This window comes from Camellia sinensis, chromosome 2 (genome assembly GCF_055761805.1).
Source record: "Camellia sinensis isolate YWXY chromosome 2, ASM5576180v1, whole genome shotgun sequence".
Classification (NCBI taxonomy): domain Eukaryota; kingdom Viridiplantae; phylum Streptophyta; class Magnoliopsida; order Ericales; family Theaceae; genus Camellia; species Camellia sinensis.
In genome coordinates, this window is record NC_138962.1 from 51731726 (window position 1) to 51759007 (window position 27282).

A 27282-nucleotide genomic window follows, 5' to 3' on the forward strand; every position below is an offset into this window, starting at 1 on the left:
ACGACTTCGAGTTGCACTATCCGGGTAAGGCTAATGTTGTGGCCGATGCCCTTAGCAGGAAATCCATTAGTGATGAAGCTTGTATAGCCATCCGGGAGTGGGAGATGTTGGGTGCACTTGGGGAGTTTGATTTGCTTCTGGGCGAATCCGTTGAGGCTGCAACCTTGTTTTCTGTTGTTGCGCAGCCTACACTTGTGACTCGAGTGTTAGAGGCACAGAGAGGTGACCTTGAGGTAGAATCCCTCCGAGAGAAGATCTCCAGTGGGAGGTTGAGAAGGGTTTGACTGTGTATCCCGACCTGAGTGTGAGATACCGAGACCGTTTGTTTGTACCGGAGTCTTGTCGAGAGGAGGTACTCCGAGAGTTTCACCATTCACGCCTTGTGGTGCATCCGGGAGGCACCAAGATGTATCGTGATTTAGGTCGCCAGTTTTGGTAGCGGGGTATGAAGAAGGATGTGGCAATGTTCGTGTCTAAGTGCCTTACTTGTCAGCAAGTGAAGGCCGAGCATCAGAGGCCAGCGGGTTTGTTGTAACCCTTGCCTATTGTCGAGTGGAAGTGGGAGCATGTCACTATGGACTTCGTTGTAGGTCTTCTGAGGACTCAACGGGGTAGTGATGCTATTTGGGTGGTTGTAGACCGGTTGACCAAGTCGGCGTACTTTATCCCTATGCGCGTGAGAGATTTGGTAGATCATCTTGCCGACTTGTATATTCGGGACATAGTGAGGTTGCACGGGGTCCTAGTGTCGATCATCTCTGATAGAGATCCTCGTTTTACTGCTAGGTTGTGGCAGAGTTTGCAGAGTGCTTTGGGCACTAAACTGACCTTTAGCATGGCTTATCATCCTTAGACTGACGAGCAGTCCGAGTGTACTATTCAGATCCTTGAGGATATGCTTTGAGGTTGCGTCCTTGACTTTAGTGGGACGTAGGAGAAGCACTTGCCCTTGGTGGAGTTTGCCTACAACAACAGTTTTCAGTCAAGTATCGGTATGGCACCGTTTGAGGCCTTGTATGGCCGACCGTGTAGGTCTCTAGTTTGTTGGGCCGAGGTGGGCGATGCACCTTTGTTGGGCCCGGAGTTGGTGAGGGAAACAACGGAGAAGGTTGAGCTCATCCGTAGGAGGCTTGTTACAGCCTAGAGTCGCCAAAAGTGTTATGCCGACCGTAAGAGGAGGCCTTTGGCATTTGAGGCGGGTGATCATGTATTTCTGAAAATATCACCTAGGCGAGGTTTGATGAGGTTTGGGAAGGGTGGGAAGTTGTCCCCTCGGTTTATCGGTTCCTTTAAGATCCTTGAGAGGATTGGGGAGGTTGCATACCGTTTAGCTTTGCTGCTGTAGTTGTCCGGAGTGCATGACGTATTTCATGTTAGTATGCTTCGGAAGTACGAGCCGAACCCATCGCATGTATTGGATTAGACCGACTTAGAGATTGACGAGGATGCCTCGTATGAGGAGAGGCCGGTTCGGGTCTTGGATAGGCGGGATCAAGTCTTGCAAGGCAAGACCATTCCCTTGGTAAAAGTTTTGTGGAAACATCACGGAGTGGAGGAAGCCACTTGGGAACGTGAGGTGGATGTCCATGAGAAATATCCGGACTTGTTTGTAGATGTTTAACCATGCATTGGGGTTTTGTAATATTGATGAACTTTAAGAGCATTAAATATGTCTCGAGTTGTAAAACATCGTATAAGTTTTGATTTATGGAAGTATTTTGAAACTTGCCTTGAAATGGAAGTTTAATGTAACATTGCTTATGTTGAATGTATTGTAGAAATGGAAGTATATCATGAACATCGAATATGATATAGAATTGTGAAATATGTGTTGAGATTGGTAAATTTCAAGGGAAAGCATTCTAATAATGCATATTGAGTATATATTGTGAAATGCCTCTTGAAAAGAGATGGCATGACCAGTATTGGGTCAAGTTGATGAATGTTGAGTTGTAATACTGTTGAAAATTTGAGAAAAACATGTTTTTGAAAACTTGTACTTAATTTCGGGGACAAAATTCCTTAAGGGGGGAGGTTATAGCGATCCTGGTTTTTCCTCTCTTTATTTATTGTATTCCGGACTCGGTTCCGTGGATGTGTTATTGTCTCATTCTCATTTCCATCCTTTACTCTTTGTATTTGAGTCTTGGGTTGTGTTGGGCAGGTTTGAAACAGGTTGGTTGTGCTTTGAAATCAAAAGTTGATGCCCAGAATTTGGCTTTTACGCTCGAGCGGGGATTTTGACGCTCGAGCGGGCCCTTTGTTGTTGCTTCACCGCTCGAGCGGGAGTTTTGACGCTCGAGCGTGAATTTCCATCTCCCAGTATTTTTCTCTGCAAGTCTTCGTACGCTCGAGCGGTAGTTTTGACACTCGAGCGTGACCCCTTTGACTTTGTTTCTCCGCTCGAGCGGGGAGTTTAACGCTGGAGCGGGGACCATCGTCTGCAAAACTTCTGTGAGTGTGCATCCGACGCTCGAAAGGGCGTTTTGACGCTCGAGCGTGAGTCTATGTCTGATGCTCGAGCGGGGGTTTCCACGCTCGAGCGGGGCGACTTTTATATCACTTTGGGATTTCACTTTTTGGATCACTTTTCAACATCCTTTCTCTCTCTTACTTTTCGAAAACCACAATTTGAGAGCACGTCACTCTAAAACGTTAACTTCTCTCTAGGATTTGATCTAGTTAGACTGATCTCCTACCCTTGAGCCTTTACAAAAAGTGTAGAGCTTGGTGTGGACTTCCTATCAATCCGAAAATTTCTTGATTTGGAGCACTTCGGGATTTCTTCATCTTCTTCCTTTGAGCTCCGAACTTGAGGTAGGGATAACTACTCATTTATATGATCTTTGACATAAATATTTAGTCATTTTGATTTAATGTTAAAGTTGGGTGATTTTGGGTGTTAGGGTTTCAAATGTATAAAGAGGGGTTTTGTTATTTTGACTCATAAATGTGTATTTTGGGTCTTAAAATGATAGTATTGATGTTATTGAAGTTATTTTGGGCCTTTGGGTCAATATTGAGAATTGAGGGAAAAAGCCCTAAATTGTTATGACAAATTAATCCTTGTAATTACTTTGGGAAATTATAGAAACATGAAATTAAGTTGGAATTAATGAAATTGGCATAATATGAGATGGAATAGTGGAGTTGGATTTATTAATCACTCACCTTTGAAAATTGTTGACAAATTATCTGTTCATGTAATTATTTTCTATTTAGAAATTAAATCTTTGGGCTATCGGTGGAGGATAGTCTTGATTGTTGTAGATAATGCATGATGATTAGGCAAACTAAAACTAATCAATTGAATATGTCATCGAATATGACGGTTGGAATAATACATCAAATTTTTGTATTGATTGGTTATGTATGTGATATGTGTTTATATACATTGTATTGTTTGGGAGGAGATAGGGGATGTACTCCACGGTTTAGGAAAAGATAGGGGATGGACTCCTAAACCGGATATTGTTTGGGAGGAGATAGGGGATGGACTCCATCGATACAGCAAATATGTGTATCTATTGAAGTATTGATACAGCAAATCTGTGTATCATATATGAAGTACGAAAGTGTTTTATTTGAGATTGATACAGCAATTATGTGTATCTATTGTGAAGTATGAAGTGTTTAATTTGAGTTGTTATCTCAATTGAAATGGAAGTACTGTTGATATGAGATGTAATCTCATTTACATGGTTTGGCCAGGTTCTGAGCCATAGTTATGAATTGGGAAATTGAATAAGAAATGGAAAATGGAATGAAACATGGACACATTTGTCATGTAATTGAAATGGACTATGAATTGATTTATGTGAGTTAAACATTTATCAAATGCTAATGTTTTAGTTGTTGCTCATATTATGTTTAGTGTATCTCTACTGGGCGTTGGCTCACCCTATATGAGACATCATTTTTAGGTATAGGTAGCATGCCACCTCCAAGGACGTAACTTGAGAGGCTTAGTGGCTGGGATATCTTTTGTGATTACATTCTTGTATTACATGTATATCAAGCCAAGGGCTTATTTTGTATTTTGAGTTAGTAGTCTCCTTTTTGTAACCAAGTGTTGGCTTGGAAAGTTGTAAGCCCGCAGGGCATTTACTTTTGTTGTCAACATGTAATACATTTTGTAATGAATACTCTGATGAAATGTAATTATGCTTTATTCTCTTATGTCTAAGCATGTCAAGAATGTATGATTTATGGGTTTATTTTGAGGGCGTTACATTCATTGTCTCTCTTGCTCTACTCCTTGAAAGGTCCTCAATCTGTACATATATATACTCTTTTGGGTTTTGATCCTTTTTTTTTTTTCTTTGATAACGGGTTTTGATCATTTGAATATATATATATACATGTTTTTTTCCTTTTTATTTTAGAAAATATGGAAATTTGTTTAGTTTTTTTCCTTTACTATTGGGTTGTATTATTTCCAGGGACGAAATCAAAAATTCATTACAGGGGCCAAGATACGAATAAATTTTTTTTATATGAATTGATATAAACTATTATTTTTTGAATTCAAAAAATAAACTAAAATTTAATATTAAATTAGTACACAAAAAATAAAGCAACCATATATTTAATGAATTTAATATATGAATAAAAGTAAAGTCATGTATTAAATAATTTTTTATACAAATCAATTCAATCATCTATTAAAGTAGAATTCAACGTTCTTTAATATCTTGAAAGTGTTTAATGATTGACTCTGTAATAAAATTTTCAGCAATTTTCTTTTCAATATATATAAGCGAAAAGTCCATAACAAATTTTTCTTTATTTTATTGCAAAGTCTAATTTTAGTAATTTTCATGACTAAAAATGATCATTACATAATTGCAGTAGAAAAAGAAGTGAACTTTCTTATAGCGATTCTGGTTTAGACCCGACCCATCTTAGATTCTGGACTCAGGTTTCATGATTCTGTATTGTTGTTCTCGTATTTTCTCCTTATTTCTTATTGAGTTTGAGTATTGGAGTGCCTTGGTTGTATTTGGAACTGGTGGGTTGCTTGTTGCTTCAAACCGTTGTTCTCCAAAATTTGGCCTCTTCACTTGTGCGAAGCTTCTTGCGCTCGTGCAAGCTTTGTGAGCTCCCAATATTTTTGCAAGCCTGCAGAGATACTGGGGAGGTAATGTTCTTCGCTCGAGTGAGGCTTCTTGCATTCGAGCAACGATCTTCTGTCTGTAAAACTTTCGGGAGTGTACATTCTACGCTCGAGCAGAGTTTCTTACGCTCGAGCAGAACAACTTATTGTGTCTGGTCGCTCGAGCGACAACTTTTGCGCTCAAGCGACTTACCCGTATATCAATTTGCAGCAGCACCTTTTTACATCACTTTTTCACATCTTTCCTCTAAAAAACCCTAGATCGACTCTCTCTCTCTCTCTCTCTAAAACCTAACTTCTCTCTACAAATACATTTGGATCTAGGGATCCCTCTACCCTACTTATCTGAATTGCACACGTAGTGCGTGTGTCACTCGTTAAGGCATATATATATGTGTGTGTGAGGGGGGGGGTTAATGGCACAATCCCTCTTTTCAATTTATATATATATATATATATATATATATATATTTGTGTTGTTAATATTAGAAGAGGAGAAAGAGGGTGGTTCGGCCGAATGTTATTGACAATTGGTAGCAGATTTCATCGCTATTGACATACTCTGCCAAAGAGATTGTGCAATCGGCTTCGATGAGCTTTGAGATGTAACAGATTAGTCATTATTGAACGATTGCAATGACCGGATCTTATTCTCTCAATTTGTAGTGAACGTTTAATAGCTTTGACTCCCTTTCTCTCTCTACCCACATACACATACACACACATATATTTATGTATATATTCATTGTGTGTTGTTGTTTTTCATTTTCAATTGAATTTCAAACAAACAAGCGAGAAGACGAAGCTAGTTCTCAATCTTCTTGCTTGTTCTTGCTCTCTCAAGCACTATGTATACATATATATATATATATATATAAAGAGAAAGAGAGAGAGAGAGAGAGAGAGAGAGAGAGAGATTTGGCATTGTGGGTGGAGGGAGATGGGGAAGATAACGAACACTATATATGGGTTGAAGCTAGCAATGATGGTGGTGGTGGTTTAGGCTGCATTGGTAGGAAACAGTGTAATCTACAAATTGGCTTCGAGTATTGGAATGAGCATGGGTGTCTTGATTGCTTGTCACTTTGTCTTTGCTGTTGCCTTCATTGTCCCTCTCGCTTAACTCCTTGAAAGGTCCTCTATCTATACATATATATGTGCTTCTGGGTTTTGATCCTTTTTTTTTTTTTTTGATAACGTGTTTTGATCATTTGAATATATATATACATGTTTTTTTTTTCCTTTTTATTTTAGAAAATATGGAAATTTGTTTAGTTTTGTTCCTGTACTATTGGGTTGTATTATTTCCAGGGACGAAAACAAAAATTCATTGCAGGGGCCAAGATACGAATAAATTTTTTTTATATAAATTGATATAAACTATTATTTTTTTGAATTCAAAAAATAAACTAAAATTTAATAGTACATTAGTACATAAAAAATAAAGCAACCATATATTTAATGAATTTAATATATGAATAAAAGTAAAGTCATGTATTAAATAATTATTTATACAAATCAATTCAATCATCTATTAAAGTAGAATTCAACGTTCTTTAATATCTCGAAAGTGTTCAATGATTGACTCCGTAATAAAATTTTCAACAATTTTCTTTTCAATATATATAAGCGAAGAGTCTATAAAAAATTTATCTTTATTTTATTGCGAAGTCTAATTTTAGTAATTTTCATGACTAAAAATGATCGTTACATAATTGTAGTAGAAAAAGAAGTGAACTTTCTTATAGCGATTCTGGTTTAGACCCGACCATCTTGCATTCTGGACTCAGGTTTCATGGTTTTGTATTGTTGTTCTCGTCTTTTCTCTTTATTCTTATTGAGTTTGAGTATTGGAGTGCCTTGGTTGTATTTGGAACAGGTGGGTTGCTTGTTGGTTCAAACTGTTGTTGCCCAAAATTTGGCCTCTTCGCTCGAGCGAAGCTTCTTGCGCTCGAGCATGCTTTGTGAACTCCCAGTATTTTTGCAGGCCTGCAGAGATACTGGGGAGGTAATGTTCTTCGCTCGAGCGAGGCTTCTTGCACTCGAGCGACGGTCTTCTATCTGTAAAACTTCTGGGAGTATGTATTCTGCACTCTAGTGAAGCTTATTGCGCTCGAGCGGAACAACTTATTGTGTTTGGTCGCTCGAGCGATAACTCTTGCGCTCGAGCGAATTGCGTGTATATCAATTTGCAGCAGCACCTTTTTACATCATTTTTTCACATCTTTTCTCTCAAAAACCCTAGATCGACTCTCTCTCTCTAAAACCTAACTTCTCTATACAAATACACTTGGATCTAGGGATCCCTCTACCCTACTTATCTGAATTGCACACGTAGTTCGTGTGTCACCCGTTAGTGTATATATATATATGTGTGTATGTGTTGGGTTAATGGCACAATCCCTCATTTCAATGTATATATATACACGTATATATATATATATATATATATTTGTGTTATTGATATTAGAAGAGGAGAAAGAGGGTGGTTCGTCCGAATGTTGTTAACAATTGGTTGCAGATCTCATCGCTATTGACATTACTCTGCCAAGGACATTGTGCAATCGGCTCCAATGAGCTTTGAGATGCAGCGGATTAGTCACTACTGAACGATTCAATGACTGAATCTTATTCTTTCGATTTGTAGTGAACGTTTAATAGCTTTGACTCTCTCTCTCTCTATACCTACATACATACACACACACACACACATATCTATATATATATATTTATTGTGTGTGGTTGTTTTTCATTTTCAATTGATTTTCAGACAAGCAAGCGAGAAGACGAAGCTAGTTCTCAATCTTCTCACTTGTTCTTGTCTCAAGCACTATGTATACATATATATACATACATATATATAGAGAGAGAGAGATTTGGCAATGTGGGTGGAGGGAGATGGGGAAGATAGCGAACACTATACATGGGTTGAAGCCAGTGATAATGATGGTTGTGGTTCAAGCTGCATTGGTAGGAAATAGTGTATTCTACAAATTGGCTTCAAGTATTGGAATGAGCATGAGCGTCTTGATTGCCTATCGCTTTGTCTTTGCTGCTGCCTTCATTGTCCCTCTCGCTCTACTCCTTGAAAGGTCCTCCAGCTATACATATATATGTGCTTCAGGATTTTGATCTTTTTTTTTTTTTGATAACGTGTTTTGATCATTTGAATATATATATATATACATTTTTTTTTCCTTTTTACTTTAAAAAAATATGGAAATTTGTTTAGTTTTGTTCCTTTACAATTAGGTTGTATTATTTTCAAGGACGGAATCAGAAATTCATTATAAGGGCCAAGATACGAATAAATTTTTTTTATATGAATTGATATAAACTATTATTTTTTTGAATTCAAAAAATAAACTAAAAGTTAATATTAAATTAGTACACAAAAAATAAAGCATCCATATATTTAATGAATCTAATATATGAATAAAAGTAAAGTCATGTATTAAATAATTATTTATACAAATCAATTCAATCATCTATTAAAGTAGAATTCAACGTTCTTTAATATCTCGAAAGCGTTCAATGATTGACTCCGTAATAAATTTTCAGCAATTTTCTTTTCAATATATATAAGCGAAAAGTCTATAACAAATTTTTCTTTATTTTATTGCGAAGTCTAATTTTAGTAATTTTCATGACTAAAAATGATCGTTATATAATTGCAGTAGAAAAAGAAGTGAACCTTCTTACAGCGATTCTGGTTTAGACCCGACCCATTATGAATTCTAGACTCAGGTTTCATGATTCTGTATTGTTGTTCTCTTCTTTTCGCCCTATTTCTTATTGAGTTTGAGTATTGGAGTGCCTTGGTTTTATTTGGAACAGGTGGGTTGCTTGTTGGTTCAAACTGTGGTTCTCCAAAATTTGGCCTCTTCGCTTGTGCGAAGGTTCTTGTGCTCGAGCAAGCTTTGTGGGCTCCCAGTATTTTTGCAGGCCTGCAGAGATACTGGGGAGGTAATGTTCGTCGCTCGAGCGAGGATTCTTGTACTCGAGCGACGGTCTTCTGTCTGTAAAACTTCTAGGAGTGTGCATTCTGCGCTCGAGTGGAGCTTCTTGCGCTCGAGAAGAACAACTTATTATGTCTGGTCGCTCAAGCGACAACTTTTGCGCCCAAACGACTTGCCCGTATATCAGTTTGCAGTAACACCTTTTTACATCACTTTTTCACATCTTTTCTCTCAAAAACCCTAGATCGACTCTTTTTCTCTCTCTCTAAAACCTAACTTCTCTCTATAAATAGACATGGATCTAGGGATCCCTTTACCCTATTTATCTGAATTGCACACGTAGTGCGTGTGCCACCCGTTAGTGTACATATATATGTGTGTGTGTGTGTGTGTATGTGTGGGGTTAATAGCGTAATCCCTCCTTTCAATTTATATATATATATATGTATATACATTTGTGTTGTTAATATTAGAAGAGAAGAAAGAGAGTGGTTCAGCCGAATGATGTTGACAATTTGTAGTAGAACTCGTCGTTATTGACATACTCTGCCAAGTAGATTGTGCCATCGGCTCCAATGAGTTTTTAGATGTAGCAAATTAGTCACTATTTAACGACTGCAATGACCGGATCTTATTCTCTCGATTTGTAGTGAACGTTTAATAGCTTTGACTCTCTCTCTCTCTCTCTCTACCCACAAACACACACACACACACATATCTATATATATATATATATTCATTGTGTGTGGTTGCTTTTCATTTTCAATTGAATTTCAGACAAGCAAGCGAGAAGACGAAGCTGGTTCTCAATCTTCTTGTTTGTTCTTCCTCTCTCAAGCACTATGCATACATATATATATGTATAGAGAGAGAGAGAGAGAGAGAGAGATTTGACATTGTGGGTGGAGGGAGATGGGGAAGATAGCGAACACCATACATGGGTTGAAGCCAGCGATGATGATGGTGGTGGTTCAGGCTACAATGGCAGGAAACAGTGTATTCTACAAATTGGCTTCGAGTATTGGAATGAGCTTGAGCGTCTTGATTGCCTATCGTTTTGTCTTTGATGCTTCCTTCATTGTCCCTCTCGTTTTACTCCTTGAAAGGTCTTCCATCTGTACATATATATGCGCTTATGGGTTTTGATGCTTTTTTTTGGTTTTCCTTTTCTAGTAACGGGTTTTGATCATTTGAATATATATATACATGTTTTTTTTTTATAGAAAATATGGAAATTTGTTTAGTTTTGTTCCTTTATTATTGGGTTATATTATTTCCAGGGACGAAATCAGAAATTCATTCTAGGGGCCAAGATACGAATAAATTTTTTTATATGAATTGATATAAACTATTATTTTTTTGAATTCAAAAAATAAACTAAAATTTAATATTAAATTAGTACATAAAAAATAAAGCAACCTCATATTTAATGAATTTAATATATGAATCAAAGTAAAGTCAGGTATTAAATAATTATTTATACAAATCAAGTCAATCATCTATTAAAGTAGAATTCAATGTTCTTTAATATCTTGAAAATGTTCAATGATTGATTCCGTAATAAAATTTTCAACAATTTTTTTTCAATATATATAAGCGAAGAGTCTAAAACAAATTTATCTTGATTTTATTGCGAAGTCTAATTTTAATAATTTTCATGCCTAAAAATGATTGTTACCTAATTGCAGTAGAAAAAGAAGTGAACCTTCTTATAGTGATTCTCGTTTAGACCCGACCAATCTTGCATTTTGGACTCGGGTTTCATGATTCTGTATTGTTGTTCTCATCTTTTCTCCTTATTTCTTATTGAGTTTGAGTATTGGAGTGCCTTGGTTGCATTTGGAACATGTGGGTTGCTTGTTGGTTCAAACTGTTATTGTCCAGAATTTGGCCTCTTCGCTCGAGCGAAGCTTCTTGCGCTCGAGCAAGCTTTGTGAGCTCCCAGTATTTTTGCAGGACTGCAGAGATACTGGGGAGATAATATTCTTTACTCGAGCGAGGCTTCTTGCACTCGAGCGACGGTTTTCTGTCTATAAAACTTCTGGAAGTGTGCATTCTGTGCTCAAGCGGAACAACTTATTTTGTCTGATCGCTCGAGCGACAACTCTTCGCTCGAGCGAATTGCGCGTATATCAGTTTGTAGCAGCACTTTTTTGTATCACTTTTTCACATCTTTTCTCTCAAAAACCCTAGATCTACTCTCTCTCTCTTTCTCGCTCTCTCTCTCTAAAACCTAACTTATCTCTACAAATACACTTGGATCTAGGGATCCCTCCACCCTACTTATCTGAATTGCACACGTAGTGCGTGTGTCACCCGTTAGTGTGTATATATATATATATATGTGTGTGTGTGTGTGTGTATGTGTAGGGTTAATTGCACAATCCCTCCTTTCAATTTATATATATAAATATTTGTGTTGTTAATATTAGAAGAGGAGAAAGAGGGTGGTTCAGCCGAATGTTGTTGACAATTGGTTGCAGATCTCATTGCTTTTGACATACTCTGCCAAGTAGATTGTGCAATCGGCTACGATGAGCTTTGAGATGTAGCAGTTTAGTCACTATTGAACGATTGCAATAATTGGATCTTATTCTCTCGATTTGTAGAGAACGTTTAATAGCTTTGACTCTCGCGCTCTCTCTCTCTATCCACATACGCACACATACATATATTCATTGTGTGTGGTTGTTTTTCATTTTCAATTGAATTTCAGACAAGCAAGCAGAAGACGAAGCTGGTTCTCAATCTTCTTGCTTGTTCTTGCTCTCTTAAGCACTATGCATACATATATATAGAGAGAGATAGAGATATATATATGGCATTGTGGGTGGAGGGAGATGGGGAAGATAGCGAACATTATACATGGGTTGAAGCCCGCGATAATGATGGTGGTGGTTTAGGCTGCATTGGCAGGAAACAGTGTATTCTACAAATTGGCTTCGAGTATTGGAATGAGCATGAGCGTCTTGATTGCCTATCGCTTTGTCTTTGTTGCTGCCTTCATTGTCCCTCTCGTTCTACTCCTTGAAAGGTCCTCCATCAATACATATATATGCGCTTCTGGGTTTTGATCCTTTTTTTTTTTTTTTTTGATAACGGGTTTTGATCATTTGAATATATATATACATATATACATGTTTTGTTTTCCTTTTTATTTTAGAAAATATGGAAATTTGTTTAGTTTTGTTTCTTTACTATTGGGTTATATTATTTCCAGGGACGGAATGAGAAATTCATTGTAGGGGCCAAGATACGAATAAATTTTTTTATATGAATTGATATGAACTATTATTTTTTTTGAATTCAAAAAATAAACTAAAATTCAATATTAAATTAGTACATAAAAATAAAGCAACCATATATTTTATGAATTTAATATATGAATAAAAGTAAAGTCATGTATTAAGTAATTATTTATACAAATCAGTTCAATCATCTATTAAAGTAGAATTCAACGTTCTTTAATATCTCGAAAGTGTTCAATGATTGACTCTGTAATAAAATTTTCAGCAATTTTCTTTTCAATATATATAAATGAAGAGTCTATAACAAATTTATCTTCATTTTATTGCGAAGTCTAATTTTAATAATTTTCATAACTAAAAATGATCATTACATAATTGCAGTAGAAAAAGAAGTGAACCTTCTTATAGCGATTCTGGTTTAGACCCAACCCATCTTGCATTCTGGACTCGGGTTTCATGATTCTGTATTGTTGCTCTCGTCTTTTCTCCTTATTTCTTATTGAGTTTGAGTATTGGAGTGCCTTGGTTGTATTTGGAACAGGTAGGTTGTTTGTTGGTTCAAACTGTTGTTGTCCAAAATTTGGCCTCTTCGCTCGAGCAAGCTTTATGAGCTCCCAGTATTTTTGCAAGCCTGCAGAGATACTGGGGAGGTAATGTTCTTCGCTTGAGCTAGGTTTCTTACACTCGAGCAACGGTCTTCTGTCTGTAAACTTTTAGAAGTGTGCATTCGGCGCTCAAGCGAGGCTTATTGCACTCAAGCGGAACAACTTATTGTGTCTGATCGCTCAAGCGACTACTCTTGCACTCAAGCGAGTTGCGCGTATATCAGTTTGCAACAGCACCTTTTTACATTACTTTTTCACTTATTTTCTCTCAAAAACCCTAGATCGACTCTCTCTCTCTCTCTCTCTAAAACCTAACTTCTCTCTACAAATATACTTGGATCTAGGGATCCCTCTACCTTACTCTCTTTGATAAAAAGATAAAGCGTCTTGAGGGCTACATTTTCATCCGATTGGAGTTGCGTTTTGGTACCTTTGAAGTCTCTCAATTTCCTCCTTCGGTCTTCTAAGCTTGAGTTAGGGACTTTCTACACTCTTCTATGAGTTTTATCTTAGTTATTTGTTGACGTGTAGAGAATATTGGAATGTGGGATGATTTTGATAAACCTAGGATTTTGGTTTAGAATCAAAAGAGGGTTTTTTAAATGTATGTATTAAAGATGGTTATGAGAGTTGATGTGAAGTTGTGTTGTAATAAAATTGTTAGTTTTGATACCCGGGATGGATTTTTGAACAAAATGGAGTTTTGTCCTAAAATGTAGCACATAGGTATTTTGCAGAAATAAATGAAATTGGTATTGGGAATATGAAATTTGATGAATGTTTATATAAATGGTGGAGTTAAATATGTGTTACCTCTCACATATGGAAATTTGGATAATTTATCTGTCATGGAGATTGTATATCTATTTAAAAATATCTATTTGGGCTCTCGGTGAAGGATAGTTATGATTGTTGTAGAAATTGCATGAGTATTAGGTGAATTAATATCTCTTATCCGTTATCACTGAATATGGCTATGTTTTTGATACATTGTAAATGTATGATATTTGGGAGAAAAAAGAGGATGGACTCCATTGAATTAAACTGGCATGTGTGTCTAGGATGAAAGTCCCGAAAACCACGCGTATACATAGGTGCCGGTTCCCGCGAATGAAATATCCGTAAAATGACAAAGTGAAAGTGTTTGTGTAATGGTATAATGGTTGTGTTGTTTAGAGACCCACTGACAGTTTGGTTGTCTGAAAAAATGGTAAATAACTTATGAATTGAGATATAAAGCTTGGCATGGCACGGTTTTGTAAAAGTGTTCTAAATGATTTCATCATGGGCACTGGAAATGCATATCATACTTATATCTTTGTTAAAATTCATATATTGTGTTATAATATTTTTACTAGGTTTTGGCTCACCCTATTTTGAAAAAACTATTTTTAGGTGTCGGTGATATGCCTCTGCACAGACAGTAGCTTGGAGGGATTTGGGGCAATAGCTTCTCTTTTGTGTATTACGTTATTGTTTTGATTCGAGCCAATGACTTTACTTGTATTAGATTTATATCCGCTTTTATTGTAACTAAACATGATTTTGAAAAGATATAAAACTATAGGACATTTCTTCTGTTAAACTCTTTTGTACAGTTAACTCCCATGTAATGAAAGAACTTATTACTCTGATTTATAGTGTCATGTATATATGGTTTTAGATGAGTTTATAGCATTTATTACGAGGCGTCACCCATTTATTTTATTTATTTATTTATATTTTTTATTTTTTTTTTACTTAAGCTATCTAATGATTAGATGGGGCTCATACTACTTGACAACAAAAAAGCAAAACAGGTCATCTTTTCTAAACAATTATATATTATTAATATTAGATTCAAAAGTTATGTATATTAATAATTTTTTATTTAATTTCAGCGGACCGTGGCCCCTGTTGGTCTATGCGTGGTCCGTCCCTGATTATTTCATGAATCTGCAAGAGAAATGAAATGAAAGAAATAAAAATAAAAAACAAAACTTATACACATACATACATACATATATACATATATATATTTGTTGTAATATTGTGTTTTTCACATGTGAGTTAATTTCTAATTACAGGAAAAGCAGACCAAAGTTAACATGGAAAGTTAATTTGAATATACATACATATTTATTTTTATTTTTACTATAGAAAATATGGAAAGTTGCTTATTTTGTTCCTTTACTATTGGGTTGTATTATTTCATGAATCTGCAAGAGAAATAAAAAACAAAGTGAATTTAACTTGTATGTATTTTTGTGTTTGTTGTAATATTGTGGATTTTTTTATATGAGTTGATTTGTGATTACAAGAGAAGACCAAAGTTAACATGGAAAGTCACGTGTCAAGCCTATCTTAGTGGTTTACTAGGGTAAGCTCAATCTATATCTATATCAATATCTATCAATATATATATATATTGAATAATTTAGAAATTAATGGACTCAATATTTATGTCAACGTGACATTTATCTAATTCCCATTTTTCTGTGAAAGCAGCACAGACACATCCCCTCCCCATTTTCCCCCAAACTGCCGTGAGCCTCTCTCCCCTCCCTTTTTGAATTTTTTTTTTTGTAATTTTTTTTATATTAATTTCTTCCATGGAAGAGCTTGCTAAGATTCCTCACACAAATACCTATCAACTCATCTAGCTTCGTCTTGTATTTTTTAAGACTTGTTGAGAATTTTGGTGCTCAAATCTCTTGAAAGATTGGATTTAAATCTTCTTGGTGACATTACTCTCATTTCATCTTCTCTTGTGATAAAATAGGGTAGGGATCATCTCTTTTATTTAAAATGTATAGAAAGCATTTTAGGTACTCTCATTTCTGACGACATGGAGTTGGGTGGTCATGCTTAAAAAATTAAATTTTTTACGGACTTGCTCGTGTATATCTATGCTTAATTATATCTAGGCGCTTTTTGAGTTTTGCTATTATTTTGGGAGTTGGCATGTAAACTTAACTAGTTGGTTCTGAACTAGTAAAATTAATTAGTCAATATATAGAGATGTAAGAAAAATTAATAAAACCAAATCAACTGATCGAAATTGACCAAAATTTTAATTTTCGGTTTGTTTTTCATAACAGACGGTCTATTTTGGTTGTAAAACTTTTTAAACCGATGTAAACCGAACCGACCGAATATTATATTTCAATATTTATATATTATAATTTCTTGAACATTATATAAAAAGTAACTAATATAATACATTTTTGTGATAAAAATTAGGGAGAAAAACATTTCTATAATCTACTATAAAACTTTTTAAAATTTCATGTAAATTTCTCTTTTATATCAAACCGACAAAACCAATAAAACCGAACTGTAACATATGATTTGTATCGGTTTCTCAATCATAAAAATCGAAATAATAAATATACTCTTAACACCAACCGAACCGAACCGTACTGTTTGCACCCTTATCAACATGTGTAAATTTATTTGGACGTTAATGTAAATTGCACTTGGGGGTTGTGAGTAATTTAGGACTAAATGTTAATCATCTTTAATGTATTCATATTTTATTTTACACAATTGGTATGAGATTGAGCTTATGGATATTGAAGTTGGTGAAAGAATAGTATTTTCATTTAAATTCGTTTTAAATTGGGTTTTGTTGCTAATAAAATATTTTAGAGTTGTTTAATTTTTAAATGTCACATTCTTCTAAAACTAAATTTTATTGGGTTGAATCACCCTAATTATAATAAATTAGTAATACTCCACCAACTTATAGTTCACGACGTGACAATAATTCTTTGCAATAATATTTATATAATAATCTTGTAATAATTAATATATTTTAAACTTAAATTGTCTATCTAAACTATTATTGTTTGGGTTTTGGGCTTAAATCACTTACTTAAACTTAAAACTATTATTATAAGCTTATTGTAGAGATAAAAATTAAAAATAATATTTATTAGTGTTTTGTTTTAAAATGAAAATTTCATATTGCCGGCCTCTTAGGCGGGCTTTGAAAATGGAGTACTTCCACATATATTTATTTATAAAAGTATTACAAATAAAATAATAACTTATCAATAATTTTTTTATTATTTAGTAGTTACAAAAAGTTTATTTACACATCTAATCATTAAAATTTATTTTCATATATTAAGATAGAAAAAAATCATTACAAAGACTCAAAAAAGATAAAATAGGGTTTTGTTGTTTTATAATTTAGCAATAATCAACACAAATAACATAATTCACTAATATCTGATAACAAAATAATTATGTTATTGTAATATGACATCTGATAACACAATCATAATCTACACAAATGACAATCCACTAATTCTTTGATAACAAAACACAAATTATTGGAAAAAGATTGTGAGAAAAAACTAATGCAAAATTATTCAATTGAATTATGATAAAGAGAGAGGGCAAAAAAATTAAGATAAAGCTATTTATTCTATTAAAATTTTGAAATTAGGACTCATTATATTATATATATTTGTTTGGACTAATTATATAAATTTATAATTGGGTCTAACAATGATTATATATATTTTTTTTAATTTGGCCCAGTACATTTTTTGAGAGACCTTTTAAATTGGGCCTCAAACAATAAAAGTGACTGGCTTTAAACTTTTAATATAATATAAAGGGTAAATTATGCAAATAATCCCCCGTAGTTTACACGATATGTCACATTGGTCCCTATTGTTTTAATTTACTCGATTTTGTCTCTTAATTTAACAGATTGTGTTATATTGGTCTAATAAATAACGACCAATAGGTTTGGTGGACATAAAGTTTTCACGTGCCGAAACGATGTGTCAATTTGGTCCATCTAGTTTACACGATGTGTCAATTTAGTCTTTGTAAAAATTGAGCAAATTATGACACATCGTGTAAACTACAGGGACCAAATTGACACATCGTATAAGTTTCCGCTCACCAAATTTAATGGCCATTATTTACTGGACCAATATGACACAATCTGTTAACTTAAGGGATAAAATTGAGTAAATTAAAATAATATGGAACAAGTTGACACATCGTGTAAACTATAAGAACCATTTGCTTAATTTACCCTAATATAAAACTAACAAATTTGGGCTCTTATTTTGGGTCAAAATTTGGGGCCCTAGGCACAGGCCTTAGGGCTCTTTTGGCAAAGAGGTTAAATAGTTACTTTTTGGCTTTTAACCTCTTTTGAGTTATATCACCTTTTTATTTTTTTTATACAGTATGTTTTTTACAAAAAAAAAATAAAATTAAAAAATTAACTTTTAACCTACTACCAAAACAATCCTACTGGCCTTAGCCCAGGGCCAATCCTATGTTAGCTAATTTTCTAAAAAACATTCTACTATGAATTATTTATTTATATATTTATTATTTTGTCAATATGTGTCTGTTTATTTTTTAGACTCATTTTATAAACTAAGTGATGTGTCAATAAAAAGATAATTAATTGATAATTAAATATTTTTTTAATTATCAATCAATTATCTTCTTAACATATTACTGAATTTAAAAAATGAGTTTAATTTTTTGAGCCTCAATAATAATGTTCAATTTTTAATTGTAGAGGATCAATGGCACAAAATTTATACGTCGAGGGCTTCGTTTTGACATCAGCGACCTTTGCTGCTGCTTTGTATAATCTAATCCCTGCCTGCACCTTCATTTTGGCCGTCTTTTTCCAGTACTCTCTCTCTCTCTCTCTCTCTCTCTCTCTATATATATATATATATATGCAAAATATATAGCTAAACTGATTTCCTGAATTTTACTAACTTCGTGTATAATGATAATAAAAATATTTAATAAAAAAAAACTAATAATAATGATCTATGAAATAAATAAATAAAAATCATATAGAATGTGTAATAATATAGTTCAATGTGTGTACTTTTTATTTTGAAATAAAACATTCACAAAAATTACTTTTATTTACAAAATTAACATTATCCTATTATTATTCTTGTGATATTTTCTGTATGAATAGGGCTTTTCAAAATCTAGTGGGAAATTAATATATATATATATAGGAAAATTTAAATCAATGATATTTTAAAAATATAATTACAAATCAGTAATAAATTTTATAAATTTAATAATAAAATCTTAAAAATTTCTATAAATTTGTAGTTATTTTTAAATTTTTTTATCGGTTTCTAATTTCTCAGATGTATGTATTCTTTTTAGATAAAAATATTGCATGATAGCTAGGGTTGGGCATAGGATTATCCGAACTGCCCAACCCGAACCGATCCGCATATAAATGGGTAGTTTCGTAAACACAATGCGGGCGGATGCAGTTTGAAGTATGGCATAATTGCGGGTTGCGAGTTTAACCTGCACCCGCAAGAATCCATCTCGCACTTAGATTTATTTTTTTTAATTAATTAAAAAAACTTGGACCGTTGATTTCATTCATCCTATCCTAGATATTTTTGGCCAACACACCAAACTCTAATTTCATGATACAAAAAGAAATGTTGTAGAGAACATTATTTTTGAATGTTTTTGTTTTTGTTTGTTATGTGAATATTGAATATGTTAATTACTTTTAAAATTGAGATCAATCTTACATTATATTGAATCTTGAAATTGAAATTGAATTTGAAAATTGAAAAAAGTCCAATCCGCAAACTGCAGGCAACTGCCTGCACATTTGCAAATTCTATCCACACAAACTGCAATCCACACCATGGGCGATTACGGATTGAATTTTTTCTAAATTGCATACATACGAATGGATCTAAATCAATCCATAAACCGTTCAAAATCGAATCGCAAACACTCCTGATAGCCATCTAATGTGGGTATAATGGGTACAGGATGGAGAGGTTGGGATTGGGCACAATGATAGGCAAGGCGAAGGTGGCAGGGACGTTGATGTGCATTGGTGGGGCCATGCTGCTCATGTTCTACAAAGGGGCAGAGCTCAACATCTGTTCAACCAATGTTGACTTTTTACATCACAAGGGTGGACACGTGGTGACACTACACCCACATGATAGTAATGACGTGGTGGGAGCTTTATTGGTTGTGTTCTGCTGTGTCTCTGGTGCAATAGGATTGATTGCTAAGGTAATCTTGCAACAACAACCAACAAATTAAATAAAAATAAATAAATGATAAAAAAAAAATTAATTTACTCATATGACCTTGACTAATGTCATTTGTTTTGAATGTGTCCTGTTTGTTGGGCCAGGCTAAGATGATACAGGACTATCCTTGTGTCTACTCCAGCATTGCTCTGATAATGACGATGACAGCAATCCAAGCCATTGGATTTGCACTCTCCACTCTGCATGGATAGAGATTGGAGTAAGTGGAAACTAGGATGGAATCTAAGACTAGTAACTGTCTCCTACTCGGTATGTTTCCTTAGGGACGGACCCAGAATTCGATCATTGGGGGGAGGGGGGAACAAACATAGGAAGATAAGTGAGGTTAGATTTAAAGCAATGGATTTTCATGCAATAAACAACTGTGATTTTTCATGCTATTAATTGAAAATGGATAAACTCTTATTTTTATTAAATATTTGATGTAACATTAATATTACGTTATAGCATCACTAATCAATGAGATTTTTTATATTGCAGTAGTGATAAATAATGATGGGGCTAATGAGATACAAAAATGGTGAACTTAATTTCATTTATAAAGTGAATAATATAATTAAAAATATATTTTAGAACATAATATGTTAGGGAGTTATCATGGTGTGTACTCTTTAAAATGTGCATATTAACCATAACAAATTGCAACTTCTTTCGCCAAAATAGTTTGTAACATTTTGCATCACAAATAATTTATAAGATTTACACTACACCGTTCATAACGTAACTACAATAATTCATAACTTTTACTTTCACTTTAGAGATGCACACCATAAATTAACTACTCATAACATTTACACATAACACTACAAATATTCTAAACTTTGATGAAAAAAGAAATCATATATTTCTTATAATAACATTTTTTTATATATTATACTATCATTGTATTATAAAGAACTGTTAAAGAAAATAGTTAAAATTATAAGATGAAAGGAGGCCGATAGGAGAAGTTGGTGTGTTGAACCTATAAATAGCGAAGCATCTTGTGCAAAGCAGGGGGGCAGGGCCCCTGTAGGTCTACATGTAGTTCTGTCTCTGTATATCCGTATACTAATTAATAATTGGTGCTATGCGCAGGACTTTATAAATTAAAATAAATCATTATAATTATCTTGTGATAACTTAATGTTTTATCATATATTACGCATGAAATTCATAACTTAATTTTTATGTTTATAACTTTTTTAATTATTAGTTTAAAAAAAATTTTAAAAATTATAAATCTACTTAGTGAAATTTTGATAATTTCTATAATAATAAATAATAATAAAAAGTTAAACCTAGTTAAATGAGCTAAGACATATCTTTTTTTTGTTATAAAAATATACAAATTTAAAAGTTATAATTAAGATAAATATAAAATTTCATAATTAAGAAAAATATATAATTTTATTATTAAATGTGAAGTAAAGTGATATTTAACGATAATTGAGATGATGTTTCTAGGGAAACACTATGGTACACACCCCCTCAAAAGGTGTGTACCATATGCACCTTATAATTAAAAAAAAAAATGGTATAACTTCATATTTTTTTAGTCATAACTAAAAAAAATGTCATAACCAAGTACAATATGAGACATAACCAAATAACTCATATGTCATAATTAAAATAATATCATAACTAAAAAAGAAAATTACATTACTAAATGTGCATATGGTACACCATTTTTAAGGGTGTATTTATTAGAATTTCTCGTGTTTATGTTATTAATCTAATAATTTAAGTTACATTTCTTTTGATTTGAATTTCATAACTAAAAATACAATATGAATATAATGCGCACACGGAATGTGTGCTAGCGTTTTAGTCTTTAAGAATAAGAAAGCTTTACAATATCTCCAACCTTTCATTATTTTCTTTTAATTTTTTTTATTTAACTTGATTTTAAATTTAAATAAAAAGTTTAATTTGATATGCTCTTGGTTGGAATTATGTTGAAAGAGCAAAAATTAGAGTATGTGATTGGCCGAAATATATAATTTGATTAATTCTGTTCTCTTATTTGTAAAAAGAAATGGTAGAGCCCATACTTAAAATCAAATTAATCCGTGATGTGGCAAGAGAGTTAGGGCCTTATATCATTAGGTGCGTAACAAATTAAAAATTGACACTTATGACCATATCATCATGGGTCGGATTCTGGAATCTTTTTTGAGGTCTCAACATTTTTCATTTGTAAATATCCTACATATTGAAAAAAAAAAAGAAAAAAAGGAGTTGGTATGACTAATCAAATTATTCTTTAAATAAGATTTCAAAATAAATTAATTTGTCTGATTAAGTGATTTAAGATTTAGATAGATATACATAAATAAATAAAATATAAATAGTTATATTAATAAATCATAATTCAAATTTAGATATTGTCATATTTTTTTGAGATCCATATCTTAATTCTTATCTTCTTTATTTATGAGTGGTTTATATTTGTTTTTTTTTAAATTTATTTAAGTTATGGAGTTGGTTTTATTTTATTTTTTGAATTTAATTTATGTGTGGTTTCTATTTATTAATTTAAGTTATGGAGTTGTGGCTTTTTATTTACTTGTTAAAAATTTATTTAAGTTATGATATGAGATAGAGAGGTGATAGATATGTTGGTTTTATTTATTTAAATTCTAATGGTGGGAGATATTTTCAAAATAGATTTATTTAGATAGAGTTTAAAGATTTTTTAAATTTAAAATTGAATATTGAGAGGCAAAATAAAGATTTTAAGTGAAACGATAAAGAATGAATTTGCTAATTTTATCTGTTTGTATATTTGATTTTTAAATTTTTTTATTATGTTTATTTAAAGAGAATGCCATACAGAAAAGAAAGTATATGAGAGTTTAGTATTCTGAGTATAAAAGTCTGACATGTTTCACACTATATTCTTATAATATATATATATATATATATATATATATAAAAGATAAGTCTACAAACATAGGAAATGGTCATAGAATCGTACACTGAATGTATGTGTACAAAAGTTTTTTAAAAAAAGTTGATGCCATGAAAAAATCTTGCAAAATTTTGTTCATTCATGCATGTTATGTGTTTGATTCTGTAATTGATTTCTGTGTTAATATCATAATTATTTATATATTTCGACAAGTTACCACTTGTTCGGTCAAGTTTTTTTTAAGAAAACTGATCTAAAAGTTTTAGATAGAAGATCTATTGTCGATTTTTTAATAATATTTTTAATTATTAATCACTAATTTTAATTTAAATTGTTAAATGTGCCGGTAGTAAACAATTGAACACATGTACTCAGAAAAACTCTATGAAATGTCTGGATTAAGTTTAGGTGTGGGTGTAAATCTAAATTATGAATTTTAATTCAATTATGGAGCAGTTGTAAAATGTGTTTGACTTGCTTGCATTGTAGGGGATTGTGGCTTGTGGAGTAACGTTTACCCTCATGGCTTGGTGTGTACAAATAAAGGGTCCACTATTTGTATCAATTTTTAGCCCCCTGCTGCTTGTTCTTGTGGCAATAGCTGGCTCGTTGCTATTGGACGAGAAACTACACTTGGGAAGGTATATATGTACACATGATATGATATGATAATATTAACAACGTTAACTAAGCTAATACTATTAAAATCAAATTAATAATCATGAATGGATGTTATTTCCTTTGTCACATAAATAATTTTTTGCTTGATATATATGGACATACATTGTTTCATTTGACTTAATTTTTTTAATTTGTATCTAATAATAGCATACTAGGAGCTGGGGTAATAGTGTGTGGATTACACATAGTTTTGAGGGGAAAAAATAAAGAGTTGATGAGAATTACACAACTGATGCCATCAAAGAGCTCCAAAGAATCGGAACATATCAATATCATAGTCACTTCTTTGACAGAAAACAACAATGGAAGTAGTGACAACATCATAGCGGTAGAAGAAGAAGAAGAAGAAGAAGAAGAAGAAGAAGAGGAGGAAGAGATAATTGCAAAGGTAGAAGGGGTTTTCAATCTGGACCAGATGAGTTCACACAAGATAGTAGCAATTTGAATATGTATTTGATTTACATTCGATAAGGTTAATTTTGTTCGATTGACTGAAGAAATATGTTGATGAAATTGATTGGAATATGCTTGTTGTCCCACCATTTGGGTCTTATAAGGCAATTATTTGCTTCTTAGAGCAATTTTTGTTTAAGATTATTCACCAACATTGTTAAATATTTGTCTGTCAATAGAATCTGCAGTCTTAGTCATTTATTGTACTGGAAGGTTCCTGCTTCAAAGTTTGCTTCTTTGGATTATTATTATTATTATTATTTTATTTTTTTTTAAAGCTTATCATCAGTGTTTTCTCACCTGAAATAAAGAACTTTATTTTTTTTTTTAAATTTTAAAATAATACTTGATCTCAAGTTCAAAAGTAGCAGCCAAAGTTTGTTAGAGAGTAATATCTTATAAATAAAAATTAATTAATTAATCCTCTTGCTTTCTCTAAACGCATATGGACTAAGGCCAAGTTTGGAAAGACTAAATAAGTGTACTTTTTGACTTTTTTTGTATTATGTGTAGAAAAAGTAAAGAGAAGATGTTGATTGATGTGACCTAAAAAAGATAAAAAGATGAAATAAGTGTACTTTTTTTTGTTAGCCAAACTTGGCCTAAATCATAAAAGTAAACGAAAAATAGTATTTTAGACATTTTATATATATTATTTTGTTCTTTTGTGACTATTTTAGCCTTTTAGCCTTTCAATTCAACATGTCAAGCGAGGGCTTAGATCATAAATTTGGATAAAATTTTAAAATAAAGAAAAAAGAAAAGAAAAATATGAGAGAAAAAGAAAAAAAAATAGTTTTGTATTTCATTTAATTTTTTTTTTAAATCACAACTTAAATCCATAATTCAAAATTCAACTTCAGGCTTTGTTTGGAATGTTTGGTTTGGGTATGACTTATTTTTTGATTTTTTTGTTTATTACAAAAAGACATGTGAAAAAATAAAAAGTTTATGTGATAGAAATAATCTAATAAACAGCATATTTGGGTACTCTCCAAAACAAGTCAAAAAATGTTTAAATAGTTAATAAGACAAAATGCTACACTCTATACATCAATCAATCACTTTTTTATTTCCCAACCATCTATTTAACTATATAAAAAAAAAAAACCCCACAAATTATTCCAAACAAATTTGAATTTGGATGTTCAGTTTCAGTGTTTCTCGGTTTTTTTGGGAAAAGGTTGGCCTTGGGCCTTCAAAAAATCATTGTGCCATATAAATTGGGCCTTCAAAAAAAGACTGATGTTTCCCTTGAACAAATTTGGGAGCACTGCAATCTCAATAGCTATAGTCTAAAAAAAAGTTTAAACAGGTAATACTGTCCTTAAATATATATATATATATATATAAAAATACAGTTTTCAACAATGGTTGGTCCTTTCAAGTTCTGAGAGTGACCTTTTTCCTTTTCTTAATTTGTCTAATGTATTATATGAAATTCAATTCCTGTCAAATGAGAACTAAATTGAGGCCTCTGGGCTTTCTTCTAGAACTGTGCACTTCCTATGAAACACCAAGGTAAGTTTCAGCTTGTAGGCAAAATTTAGTTTATATTCCATTCACATCTTATTCACATTTTCTTTTTTCTTTTTTAAATTCTTATCCAAATTTATCATCCAAACACTGTACGATCTTGAGAAAATATAAGAGCAATGTCGTTGAGAAAAATATTGGAGCAATGTTCAGCTAAAATTATCATTGTGGTTGTAGCAAATCCACATTATGCGACCGTTGTGGCCAAGGCTCTCTATTTCATGCCAGACAAAATTGCTTATGTAGGGATTGTTTTCTTCATTAATTTTTCCGAAATTTGAATGCGAATGTTCAGTAATCAGAAATGCATTATGTTAACATATAATATACAATATAATATACAATATACATCATATAATATACAATATGCATCACACTTATATACAATATAGCTGTAAGGACGTAAAGGCTCTGTAAAGGCCAAACACACCCACGAGGCCAAACACACCCACGAGCACCATGTAAAGAATCTGTAAAGGCCAAACACACCCACGAAGCACCAGCACACACCTTCAGCTTTAGGAGTAGTTATATATTGTTTGATGTCTTGCATTACGCTCCACTGTCGCCTTCTCCTCTCTATAAAGAGAGAGAGCCCAGCCTCTTGTAATTATACACATACAATAACAGACAACTGAATACATCAAAAACATAGAGCTAATATTTGCTCTCTCAATCTCTCTCAATTTCTTATATGGTATCAGAGCACAGGTTTTCTGCCTAGCATCTTCTTCCAACATATTTTTTTTTTTTGCAGATTGCATTTCATCTGTATCCCTTTTTCGTCCATCTCTGAAATACAGTTTTCACCACACCAGAGCCTTCGTCTCCTCCGGACGATTCCAACGCCACCAATTTCAGCCCAATACGACGTTACACGCGCTCTCACGCGCCACTTCTGTGAACGGCGCGTCGCCTGCCTCCGCCTTCCGCCTCACACGCGCTCCACGCGTCCTCCACACTGTCCCGTGCTAACGTGCACCGCGCCCTTTCTTGCTAACGTGCGCCGCGCCCTTTGCCTCCCATTTCTGTGCCTCTGTGGTCATATTTTGGGTCGTTTCACTCCTTTTCCCACTAATTTCGGCCTTCTGAATTCACTGGTAACCTCGGTTTTTTCAGATTCTACCTCCATTGTGCTATTTTTCCCTCATGGATCGCTCGGATTCCTCTAATCACCCTATTTCCGTTATTCTTGACGGGACTAATTATGTCCTTTGGGCACAAGCCATGTCTGGCTTCCTCAAAGGCAAGAAACTTTGGCGTATCATTACTGGGGATGTGTGCAAACCAGTCCCAGCAACCACGGAATCCGCTGCCACGGACTCCGTTGCCAAATATATTGACCGACTAGAAGATTAGGATAGTAAAAACTATCAGATCATCACCTGGCTTCGCAATACTTCTATTACATCCATCAGCCTTCAGTTTGGTAGGTTCCAACTTGAGTCTGCTTCCTCTCCAGCCAAGGCCATCTGGGATTTTTTGCAAGAACGCTATCAGACTACCGGTCTTGCTCACCAATATCAGCTTCTGAGTCATCTTCACCGTATGCGCCAAGAAAACACTCAGACCATTAATGATTTCCTCTCCCAAATGTTTTATGTTTGGGATCAACTCGCTCTTTCTGAGCCTCCATGGCCTCATACTGAGGATGCTGCCTTGTTTACTACCTACCGTGACAAACAGCGCTTGGATCAGTTTCT

At 33.3% G+C, this 27282-nt stretch overlaps 1 protein-coding gene across 1 annotated transcript; it reads left to right on the forward strand.

Annotated features, from left to right (window-relative positions):
* The first annotated feature begins 8059 nt into the window (after nucleotides 1-8059).
* LOC114261483 (WAT1-related protein At1g25270-like) lies at nucleotides 8060-26938 on the forward strand. The gene is made up of 9 exons (XM_082909411.1): nucleotides 8060-8208; nucleotides 10064-10069; nucleotides 15231-15287; nucleotides 18468-18584; nucleotides 19723-19975; nucleotides 20164-20265; nucleotides 23399-23550; nucleotides 23738-23918; nucleotides 26699-26938. The coding sequence occupies exons 1-9, from the start codon at nucleotides 8060-8062 to the stop codon at nucleotides 26936-26938; spliced, it is 1257 nt and encodes a 418-aa protein (XP_082765537.1).
* Nucleotides 26939-27282: the final 344 nt, after the last annotated feature.

Bases quoted from the DNA above. Each gene is read 5' to 3' on its own strand.
- LOC114261483 (XM_082909411.1), top strand. From the start codon at position 8,060: ATGATGGTTGTGGTTCAAGCTGCATTGGTAGGAAATAGTGTATTCTAC. The intron at 15,288-18,467 runs GTAAGCTCAATC...TTTTAATTGTAG, and splicing joins TATCTTAGTGGTTTACTAGG to AGGATCAATGGCACAAAATT. The intron at 19,976-20,163 runs GTAATCTTGCAA...TGACGATGACAG, and splicing joins CAATAGGATTGATTGCTAAG to CAATCCAAGCCATTGGATTT.